We start from the raw sequence: 12435 nt of genomic DNA on the forward strand, positions 1-12435 counted from the left end.
CCCACTTCCTTTATTTTTTGTATCAGTGTTGCTTCTTACTCTTTTCAGCAGAGCAGACACTAAGCAACACAATTGCCATGGTCCAAGGTCACATCTTCCAGGGTGTAAGCAGCTTCATGTCTGTCTCCTCTGTCGTTAAGACCGCACTTACCAATTACTTTAATTATGACAATGACTGGTTCCAAAACCTGCCTCTTCTTTCTGACCTGCTCCCGATAGGACATTTGCTTCTGACTTAAAAGGCTACTGATGTAAGCTTTGCTAGTTCTGAGGAAGTAGGTTTCAGCACCCTCTCTGTGGGCCTTGCTTTTGTCATGCTCCTCTGCGATCTGATGGGCATGTTTCCATGACTGAAGCCTCCACTGATGAATACACTCTCACTGGTAAAAGGCAACTGCTTTGTTGTGGGTGTTGGAAAGCCCAGCAGCGACTCCTAGTGGACTAAAATAAGAGTGACAGGCTCAGAGAGTCTGCTGCCTCTCTCAGTCATCTCAGGAGGAGTAGATAAAGTGGCCAATTAAGGGGGCAGTTTTTCCCGTGTGGACTATTCTGTTGTTGTGCATTCATGAAAAGATGTAAGTACCGATTATTTATCTGTAAAGGACATTTCCTATTAGAATTTAAGTTCATTGTTGAGATTCTGTCGAGTTTTAGCCATTCTAGTGAGTTAATTGGTATGATGCAACAGATAGCTAATTAGCCACCCCATTGCCATGATTCTTCAGTTCAGATGTAGTCAATGTGCATATTTTAGCCTTGTCATCATTCAACTGTACGATAATTTGGCGTAGTTAAGTTAATGCATTTATTACTGTATGAAGAATAAGGGGTTTTCCATACTTTATTGTATTGAATCACCCTTGCTAAAATTCACTAATATGCATCATGTAAATCTGTAACTGCTTGGTTAGTCTTATGTTCTCTACATGAATGCTAGTTTGCTTAATTTAGCTCATGTTTCCCTACATATGCTCTATCCACACACCACACAAACGCATACCCACAAATTACAACAACTACACCCCAAAGCAAGTACTACACATGGACACAGACTACATAACTTGAAATAAACCTTTTAAAAGAAATCCCTTCTCTGAGGCCTGATTCTTTAACTGGAGTCAATGTCCATATTAGAGTGGGAGTGTTTACCTCCACAATGGTGGGTAATGGAGGAAAAATATTCCTTGGACAGAGGGTGGGTAAAATAATGAAAGGGTTGTTCAGCACTGTCACTGTCTCTTTTCACTTTTGTTATCTGTACTGACAATCTCACAAAGGTAAGCCCATGAATCATATTAAACACAGCATGCATGTTTTACGCAGATACCTGCTCCCTGCACTTTCTCCACTGCTGTCTTACCACAAGTACTGCACCAGAGAAGAACAAAATGAACTAAAAGTATAAAGAAATGCAATAGTCTTGTAGTTATGCCTCTCTGAGTTGCTCAGTATTGTGACATTTAATGAAACAGAGTCATTAAAGAATATTTATAGAGGTATTTCACTCTATACATTTAGTCAGTGGCAATATTTGCTCAATACAGCATGACAATGACGATTCCACAAAGCTAAAATGTTCCCCCTCCTCTTCTCCTCAGGATGATTAACTGTTACTTCCTCACTGGGAATTTCCTAACTAGAATTCAGGGTTCTGCTGAATTTTCCCCACCAATATTTTAATGTTATCAAACAATCATTTTAACTCCTCACAAGGTAACCAGTATAGTCTAAGCAAAGTGGCCAGGTTTGTCTTTTTCTGTAAACAAAACAACTCATACAGTTTGTTTTTGGGATGGTGTCTCAATAAATAAAAAGACTGTCTACTCAACTGCTTGTCTTTTGTTTTCTGTTGACACTGTGAGTGATAAGGTCCTTTTCCCCTTGAGGGTTGGGACTCAGGTTCTGCACTTGTTTACATCCTACTTGACGGGTCCTGACACGTTGACAAGGAACGAACCACACGGCCTGACACAAGACTAAAATGTTCTCCCTCCTCTTCTTCTCAAGAGATTTAGCTACTTCGTCACTAGGGAGGTGGCCAAGGTGCACATCCAGTCTTGTCATTCCTCACATCGACTACTAATACAGGATTAATACGGTCATAATTCTACTGTATCATCACATTACAATTAAAATGCATTTCAAGAAGTAAAACTGATATTCCACTTCTGACAGAAAAGTTGGAAAAGAGGGGATGACTCAATGCAGGGGAGAAAGAGAAAGAGAATTGCCGTTGAGTAAAGTCAACACTTGTCTGGTGTGTGCAGAAGTTGTTTGTATGTTTTTGTAGCAGCCTCGAGCCGTTTTTACATAACTTTGTCCAGGTAAACAGTGGGTTTTTGCATGTTTGTAATGACTTTGCATTATAATCATTGGTTTGTCACACGTGTCTGTCCTGTTGCCTTCACATCATTGGAGGATCTATATGATCTAAAGAAGGCCCTCTTTCTTTCATACAAGCATTCTAATTGGGTCTTCCATTGCTGAGCCACTTATGAAATGATCTGACCCTGAATGTAAGCCTTCAAGACTCTACACTTAAATTTATTTTTATGGGTGCTTGTGCCACCAAGTTAAACAAGACTGATGCCGCATTCATGTCATGTGGGATAGATGGTAGAGATGAGGAAGATTCCCATAATCACAACTTGGGAGAGTTCACACCACGGTAGAATTAAAAGAGGTTGTATGATTACAGAATTCATGAAGTGAGGCTTAAAATTACTGTGCATTGACAATGTAACACCATATCCTTTAAGTTTGGGTTTAATAGCTATAAATGAGAGAATTTAGCTAATGTGACGTATCCCTTTTTGATTGATTTTTCAGGCACTTCCTTATTATCAATTCTATGGATTAATCAATAAATTAGTGCCAAGTTGAATACATCAGTGCTTCCAGAAAAGTCTGAGTTTCCTAGCTGTTATTATGACTTGGATGTTGATGTGAACACTATTTTCAAGACAGAATCTCATAATTCTGAAAACTCTGATATGACATTAAAGCGGCCTAATAGTATAAAGCCATGCTAATAGCATTGTGAGGCTGTAATTAAGCATACTAACAAGGCCACAACAACAATGCTAACACACTGATGTTTTGCATATATGTTTATCACTGTCAGTTAGTTTAGCGTGTTGGCATGCAAACATTTGTGGATTGCCCAGAGAATTCATCCTCCAAATCCAATGGCAATCCATCCAATGCTTGTAGAGATATTTTGTTTAAATCACCAGTCAGAAGGATACGTACATCATCTGGGAACCATGAATGTCTGTACAAAAACTTAGTGCCAATCCCAAATTTGGTGCGAACCCATCCTGTTTTACAGCACTGTTTACCATATAATCAATATGGATATTACAGGGGTTTTGCTCAAGTCTGAAAACACTTTGATTTGTGAAGATACAAAAGGAAAGGGTCCAAAATATAAAGTAAGCATTATTTATCATATCATACTGGACCAAAGCAATTGAACACAAAGACAATAAAACTATACAAACTATAAAATGGGTTTGCTGGTGGTGTCTATTAATTGCCAATTTCAGGCAGTTGCTGAATGGAAATATTGTTATTTACAAGCAGATGGCCACTTGGAGTCTGTGTCAGTGCCACTGTAATTTGCATGTATTTTTGTCTATGGATAGCCACACATTCATGGATGTGTGGCTACTTTGATTGGTTTGGCTGAGATATTCTCTATAGACTTACCCTGTAACCATAACTTCTCCAATGCTTTGTGTCTATGTTGCTTGTTTTGTGTTCATGATCATGTATGTATTCATCTCCTGTTTGAACAAGTTAGTTGTACCGTTCACAGAATACTGTCGCTACCTGCCAAACATTTGTTGACCAGTACATCAGTGTCCTTGCGGAGACTAATCAGAGCACAGTCCGGCTTCATGTTTGTCATTCTGCACCAATTAGACAAACCACATTCAAAACCGTGCAATGCATTAGTCAGAGGATTAGTCAATGCATTAGTCAATGGAATGAAATCACAGACAACAAGATTCTTGCACTTATAAACCACTGATAACCTCAACCTCAGATCCCTAAAGTTAAGCAATGATGAATATTAAAAAAGTAAAATTAGCACATTAACACATAACTTAATTTATCTTAATTTACATTCATCACAACACAAAATTTAGACTGCATGTATAATAATACTACAAATAACCAATATATGTTGTACTTTTCAGAGAGGGATGACTACACAAATAGCAAAATTGCTGTGGCCCAGATCTGGCAATACACCCAATACTTTCGGCACTTTCAACCAGCCCACATACCACGTGGAATGATGGCACTTGGGCAGTCCGTTCCTGTTTCTCAGATCTGGGCTACAAGCAAGCCGTATGTCAACCAAGAACAAATGAGATAAACCAGAACTACCAAAAAATGTAGCATCACCAAAGGCCCACATTTGATTTGGGATATTTGGGCTATATTTTCTATTTTACATGTCGGCCATTTCAGACTCACATCTGGGGTCAGAAGAAGACCAGCTGTGCTGCGTCATTGCCTGAAGTGGCCCACTTCTGTATACTATCCGGGTAAACAAACATCCTGTTTTCTGAGCAAATAATGAAAAAGGAAACATTAGACTGACTATGTCAACGAAAATATAAGGCATGATCTGCTATTACTCAGTTATATATGAAATGTTTGCTAATGAGAGGAACAGCAAGGTTTAGAATCTTTCACATGATCTATGATCATTTTATTTGATAGTTGGTGTGAACTTTTGTATTGTATCAACTGCACTATTTAAACCTGTGCATATACTATTAGCCTAATTGATGGTTAATATACAGTGATTACAGACTGAATTTTTATAGGCTATTTATTTTTCTATATTGCTTTCAAAATCATTATTTTACAACAACCACTTCCTGTAAACAAGTACAGGTAAATAATAACAGCTGCTGTGCTGTGTGATTGATTAGATTGACATTTACATGAGTGATCAAAGAGAAAGTTAAAGGCAAAAGACAATTGTTTTTTAAAGGAAAAGGCTGGTGTTAATTAGTCCATCTCTCACTTTGTGACTTCCCTACCTGTCTGTGGTTCTCAATCCAGGGCTCCAGACTAACGGCGTCCCGTCATCCCGGGAAGGGTAAAAAATCTGTTGGGGATGAACAGAGATCTTCCCCGAGATGCCTCCAGGACGAAAGGTCTATATATAATTATATCTTATATACAGTTTCTTATTTATTTATTTTAAACTATCGCTTAGCAAATGGCAAACTGGCTTGAGCGCTGACTACAATGTAGCACGCCTTCTCATGCTGTTATTATAGTTATTATCACTGGCTGGCTACACCCTATGAGACCTGAGTAAAGTAAAGTAATCCTTTAAAGTAAATGACTAAAGAGGGCAGATTTAGTGATGTTAGGGCCCCAGGCAAACTCTGTCTTGCTCTACAAAGTAAAGAAACAACATTTTGATTTTGGGACGAGTTACATTCACTTTTACATTCATTAAATTATTTGTCAGGACAGTTCCAGAACAGTGGTGGAAAAAGTTAGCTTGGAGCTGGGATGCACTGCTGCAAACAACCAGAATGGACAAGAGCTTTTTCCCTCTGGTGGCACTGTTTGTCTTATTGTAATGAGTGTAGATAGCTCTCTACATGATAAGAATTGTTTAAACTGCTTTTTCAGGTTTCAAGGTAAATAGGACTATCGTAAACTGTAAAACAGTGGGTGGGGAAAAGCCAGCCAACAAAATCAGAATGTAATGGCAATGTTATAACAAGTGTCAGCTGGACTTGTGTGAGTACTTACTATCAAACTTACTTCCAGTTCTGTTTCATAGAAATGCTGTTGTAATGCTTAAACTCATTTGAAAATATTTGAAATTTTCAGGGTTGCAAAATATGGAAAAGAACACGGGCCATGGTAAGAAGAAAAAAAGCTTTCCAGGGTTTTTTAAATGTCTTTTCATGTGTAAAGTAAATGTGGCTATCTACGTTATCAATACATTATTTGGTTGACTACTATTAACAAAACTTGTTCTGTGCTGTAAACTAACAGTTATTAATTTTATGCTTTTGTCTCTTAATGATTGTCATCTCTTCCAGAATCAGTAAATACAAACAGATCAGTTATGCAGGTTTTGTCCTCTGAGAATTGTGACATCGAAATCTTGGAAAATGGACAGACCATTAATAATTTCATAGACAATAAAATAGAAGAACGTGGATCAGTGGTGAGTATCAGAGACATCTTGACACTTAACTTTTACATACTATTAATCTATATTTGTGTGAAAGTATTGTGAGATTGAGATTTCAAATTTTAGAATTTGAGTTTAGATGTGAATTTTTTAAATAAAATGTTATCTCTGCTTTTTTCATTCAGGACAATGAAGAAGCCTTCTATGTGGCAAATCTAGACAGTATGTTTGAGAGACACCTCAGGTGGCTTACTAACTTACCTCGAGTCAAGCCTTTCTATGCAGTGAAGTGCAACAACACACCAGCAGTTATCCAGATGCTGAGTGCTCTGGGCACAGGTTTTGACTGTGCCAGCAAGGTACTGATGAAGTATTTTGAAGATAATCTACAACTCTGTTTTCTTTTTTCACAGTCTCTGTTAATGAGAATGGTTGTTTCCTTCTCATTTTTATTCTCAGTCTGCTAATATGAAACACATTTTGGTCTAACAGGGTGAGATTCAGATGGCCCTGTCCCTCGGAGTGACACCTGATAAAATCATTTACGCACATACAACAAAACCACGGTCCCACATCAAATATGCCTGTGCTCACGGAGTAGATCTGATGACTTTTGATAGTGAGGATGAACTCCTAAAAATCTCTGAATGTCATGCCAAAGCCAAGTAAGTGAAGAACTACTAATATTTTTGCTTCCACGTTTGGTGTAAATTCATTTTAAAGCATTGATTCAGTCTTTGAATCACTTTCCAGACTAGTGCTACGTATCGCAGTGGATGACTCCAATTCACTGGTAAGACTCAGTTCAAAGTTTGGAGCCAGACTGGATACCGTTGAAAAGCTGCTGGAACGAGCTGGGGAGCTGGACTTAGAGGTCATTGGAGTCAGCTTCCATGTAGGCAGCGGGTGCACTGACAGTTTGACGTTCAAGCAGGCCATAACAGATGCCAGACATGTCTTTGACATAGCAGTAAGTCATTGTGATAGCAATATAACATGAAAAAATTAAATTAATTTTTAGCAGATTGCTGCTGCTAATAACATTTTGATTGATATGACTGATTGATGGCTGATATCTTTTCTCAGAGTTTGTTGGGATTCCAAATGAGACTCTTGGATATTGGTGGAGGATTTTCTGCGATTGGGGACTTTCAAATGAAATTTCAAGAGGTAAAATTGAAAGAAATATACAATGCTAGTGCTCATTCATTGTTGTGCTGCACCCTCATTACCCAGGTCAAATTGACGAAAGGAGTTAAAAAAGGACATTTACAGAATTGCACAGAAGTAATTACTACATCTAAAACAATCTTTTTCCTGTTTTCCCTTAAGGACTATAGACTGTCAAGGAACCTTTGAATGCTGGGAAAAAAATTGTGCATATTTAAAAGGCAATCAAGCAATTTAGTACTGCACTTCCATATACTAGGGGACTTGTGAGAGACTTTTTTTTCAATGGTCAAAATCAATGCAGCAGAGGCCGAGATATCCTGACTTATAGTTCCTATCGTCTGAGTCAAGCTTCAAAGACCAGACTCCTACACTTCCCATAATGCAACTCAATAGTATATTTTATTACAGTGGTTCCCAACCAAGCACATGGGTCCAGGTCTGAAAAGTGAAGCCAATGCAGAGGTGCCTTAAACCTGCATTCTTTCTAATGGCCAGCAGGGGGTGACTCCACTGGTTGCAAAAAGAAGTCTAATTGTATGAAAGTCTATGAGAAAATGATCCTACTTCCACAGCCTCCACAACCCAGTGGGTGACGTCACAGTGATTACATCCATATTTTTTTACAGTCTATGGCCTGACATCCCTACCAGACAAGCTCAGCTACCCTTCATTGATCCCACCTATTATGTTCTAAATGTGTTTAATTGATTTTAAAATGGATATTATTATGACCATTTTTTCATACTACTGAATTGTCTTCGTTTGGGCTGGGTTTGTTAAGTTTGCCGTCATACTATTAGCACGTGGTGTGTCAGAAGCTGGACCCTCCAACCTTAGATATTATACATAATTACTGTAACTCTTTTCTTGTTAAGTGTACTGTTTTCCCTCAAAGACAATTCGTGATTTCAAAGAACCTTTAAATGAACAGTCCACCTGAGTGTACAAAACAACCACTGCCAAGCATAAAAATGTGAGGATTTTTTTGAGAGGTTGTGGTGTACCAACATATCACAGAAAGCCTCTGGGTCCAAATGTACCTACGTCTTCTTCATTATAAGTGCCTCTCTGATTTCTTTATTATCAAGGTTTCCCTACCTCAAGCAAGTGTGATGACATTTTGATGAAACTTCAACATTTGGTATCCATCCAGCCTCTCTAATTCATAGAAACACATGCAGAAACCAGTTGCTTGTGATGTGAATGATACTGGTTACTGTTGGCCACTTTTTATTTGAGTGTCAGCTAAATTAAATATTAATAAAAGGTGTTATACCATTGAAATATCCTATTAATCTATTGTGTTTTGTCCTCCAAGTTCTCAGAAGTCATTAATGGGGCACTGGATAAATTCTTCCCACCTGACAGCGGGGTGCAGATTATTGCAGAACCAGGCCGATACTACGTGGAATCAGCCTTCACACTGGCAGTAAACGTCATTGCCAAAAGAGTCGACATAGATCATATGGCTGAACACAACAGTAATGTATATTTATGTCTTTTGAAGCCACATGAATGTTGCCTGTCCACTTTTAACTAAAGATACCAGATTACTTCAGCTGAGTGGCTGTATTTAAATTTATATTCATTTTAAATACAAGAGGTGTGAGTGAAAGTTAACAACTACCAGATGTGTCTGATGGCACTATGTGGCAATGCATTACTACATCAAGATTCATATTCAGTAGACAGCCATGCTTAGCCTCTGAGTAACCATAATCTTGATTTTCAGGGTTGTAGTTACTCACTTTGTGCAGAGCCACAGATACCTGGTTGCATGTGGTGGAGGGCAAGAGAGACAATGGCTAAAAAGGATCATTTTCATCATAATTTTCCCTTTACTTTCCTTTTTTAAAACATGCATATTTGATAGATCTAGTTACCTTTTCAGTAACTTTCATTATGTTTCATGTATTTTTTCCAGACGGTGAGGAAAACAGCTCTGACAGAATGATGTACTACATTAATGATGGAGTGTATGGCTCCTTGAATACCATTATCAACGATCCTGTCCAGACCGTTGTTGCACCATACCTTCACAAGGTGAACTTGAATTATATTTGCCACATAAGAACAGGGGGGGGTGGGGGGGTGCTGAGCAAAACTCAGGAGAGACTTAGCAGCCACACATTTCTCCAGTCTATGTTTAGTGTTGAGATTGACACTAAAATGAGAATAGCTGGTCTACTTGAAAGGTCAGTCCACCTTAAGTGAGCCTGGTCAGGTTAGGCTAGCCCATTGTCGCTAACTTTAGGGCTAACCCCCTTCACTTTTCCAGCAGTTGAGGAAACAGCAGATGAGACTTTTCTTGGTCTTGAGAAGCTGCACCATTTATTAACTGACACACTGTAGCCTGTACTGTACATTTACTGCCAGATTGACAACTTACTGCTAACATCTTCCTCTACTCCGCTCATATTTACCATTTCTTTCAGCCACTCACTCTCTCACTCAACCACACACTCGTACACACACATTGCATACTGCCCTCTATGCTACCAAGAGTTTCCCAGGCAATGGCACAGAGGTTGACTCACGTTTTGGAACAGCACTGCACAGAGACACCCCATATGGTATTGATTTCCAAATGAATAGATATTTTTTTATTAAAAAATATTTTTTTGGCCTGGCAGCCTGCCTGGCCTGTACAGTTATAGGGGAAACATTGGGATTACATTCAATGAAGATATAAAATTCTTGCTTTCCACTGTATTTGTGTATGGCAACTACTGTATTATTAAAGTTGAGTTAAGATTGAAGTTATGGCAAATAATCTGTGGTCAAGGTATGGTTAAGTTTACGCAACTAACATTTTGTTAATGGTAGGGAAAGATTGTGCTTATGGTTAATAGAAATAATTCTCTCTCTCTCCTGCATGGAAGTCAGACTGTGATCTCCACAAGCTTGCTTTCTGCTTCACTACACTACTACCTCCTGCTTTGGTTCTTAAAGGATTTGGCTGGTGATTTCTATATTTTTCTTATTATTAACAAATCTCATGTGCAGACCCAGACCAACAGTGAACTTGTCATACTCACAAGTATTGTGCATGTATCCAAAGTCTGTAGTATCGTATTCCTACATGTCACCCAGTGCAGCTGTGTGGCTCTTTGACGTGTTTTTAGTTTTTGGACGACAACAGAGCTCTATGGCACACAGGAATACATCAGACTTTGGATACACACTCAATACTTGTAAGTACAATGAATAGATCAGTTCATTGTAGGTTTGGCTCTGCACATGAGATTCCTTGACAATAATGAAAAATGTCGAAAATCCCCAGTCAAATCTTTTAAACTTGGCATTGGACATACATAAATCTTGAGGTGTGGGATTGTTCAATAAGGACTTGATTTCCAGGGATACTGGATTCTATGAAACACATTGACCCAATCTTATCATCTTAATGTACAGCCATTTAGAATTGTTTGCTTAAAATAAAATGCAGTACATCATGTTCCTGGCTACCACTTACCATTTACCAGCTGCAAACAATGATGTAATTGATACCATAAAATGGACTCTACTTGTGCACTTTTGGAATACTTGGCCTGTGGAAATTGTAGAATGTGATTTAAGAGGTCAGATTTAAACAAATATGTGATAACCAGTGTGATGCTGATTTTATATTTCAATGTTTGTGCTCCACATAGGCTGTTGAGGGCAGCGAGCAGAGATATCGATCTGTCATCTGGGGTCCAACCTGCGACAGCATTGACAAAATAACTGAAAACTACTGGATTCCTGAGTTGGACGTGGGGGACTGGCTTCTCATCGACAACATGGGTGCTTACTCTGTTAGTGTAACCACTACCTTCAACGGCTTTGAAAATGCACAAATTTATCCTGTTGTGACAGCAGAGACATGGCACACCTTAAACCTTTGTCACACCTACAGCATTATCCATTAAAGAACACGTTCACAATTTTTCAAGTCACCTTAAGGTCAGGTGCCCAAATGAATACTGACATGTTTTTCTCGCCATAATCATTCTTACTGTTCATACTGACCATTAGAAGATCCTTTCATAATGCATTTACAATGTAAGTGATGGGGGACAAAATCCACAGTCCTCCTCCTGTACAAAAATGTATTTAAAAGTTTATCTGAAGCTAATTTGACACTTCAGTCGTCCAAATGAGTCAAATCAAGTAGATATCTTTCAATGTTACAGTCTTTTTAGTACCAAAGTCCCTCTTTTTGTTTGTTTGATACTTCCACCGCAGCTGAACAGGGAAACACTGTCTGAGGAAACACAAAAAGGGGATTTGATGCTAAAAAGACTGTAAATGTGGCAGATATCCACTTGATATGACTAACTCAGACTGATGAAACCTCATATAAGCTTCACATCAACTTTTAAATGCATTTTTGCACAAAATGACTGTGTGTATGAACAGGAGGAATGATTACAGCGAGGAAAACCTCTTTCACTGTTCATATGGACACCTGACTGTTGAAAAATTGTGAACTTATCTTTTAATACTCTGTTCTTGTAAATTTACAACACAATAATGCTCAGTAAGTTACTGTATATTTACAGTATGTAAACTGTATTTGAATCTACAGTATGTATCCTCTATTTAATGATCATTAAAGAATGTTACTGTAATACCACTCTGTACTACTACTACTAATAATAACAGTAATAATAATGAAAGATGAGAAAGGGACAATATTCATTATGCAGTTCCTTTTCAAATATTTATTAAAATAAAAACATGTCAGCAATTGCAAAAGAAGCAAAACTAGACCTGAATAAACCTTAAAGGACCAGTGTGTAAGATATAGGGGATCAATCGGCAGAAATGGAACATAATATTCATAAGTATGTTTTAGTTAGTGTATAATCACCTGAAAATAAGAATCGTTGTGTTTTCATTACCTTAGAATGAGCCCTTTATATCTACATAGGGAGCGAGTCCTCTTCCACGCAGGCCACCATGTTTAACCGCCTTGTTTCTACAGTAGCCCAGAACAGACAAGCCAAAGAAGCCTCTAGAGAGGGCCTTTCATGTTTTTTGTGAGTTTCATGGCCACCTTAGGTTCTTCTACACACTTAAAAGGGAAGGGAGAG

The 12435-nt window shown here is 38.3% G+C and overlaps 1 protein-coding gene across 1 annotated transcript; it reads left to right on the plus strand.

Moving 5' to 3' along the window:
- Positions 1-478: 478 nt before the first annotated feature.
- Positions 479-11330, plus strand: LOC121884884 (ornithine decarboxylase-like). Its single transcript, XM_042393973.1, has 11 exons — positions 479-575; positions 5086-5180; positions 5875-5907; positions 6090-6217; positions 6370-6543; positions 6677-6849; positions 6938-7154; positions 7271-7354; positions 8676-8838; positions 9282-9400; positions 11011-11330. Exons 2-11 carry the CDS (start codon positions 5141-5143, stop codon positions 11266-11268), a joined length of 1389 nt encoding a protein of 462 aa, XP_042249907.1. The 5' UTR covers positions 479-575; positions 5086-5140; the 3' UTR covers positions 11269-11330.
- The last annotated feature ends 1105 nt before the right edge of the window (positions 11331-12435 follow it).

This window comes from Thunnus maccoyii, chromosome 18 (genome assembly GCF_910596095.1).
Source record: "Thunnus maccoyii chromosome 18, fThuMac1.1, whole genome shotgun sequence".
Taxonomy (NCBI): Eukaryota; Metazoa; Chordata; class Actinopteri; order Scombriformes; family Scombridae; genus Thunnus; species Thunnus maccoyii.

Bases quoted from the DNA above. Each gene is read 5' to 3' on its own strand.
- LOC121884884 (XM_042393973.1), top strand. From the start codon at position 5,141: ATGAACAGAGATCTTCCCCGAGATGCCTCCAGGACGAAAG. The intron at 6,850-6,937 runs GTAAGTGAAGAA...ATCACTTTCCAG, and splicing joins GAATGTCATGCCAAAGCCAA to ACTAGTGCTACGTATCGCAG. The intron at 8,839-9,281 runs GTAATGTATATT...TATTTTTTCCAG, and splicing joins TCATATGGCTGAACACAACA to ACGGTGAGGAAAACAGCTCT.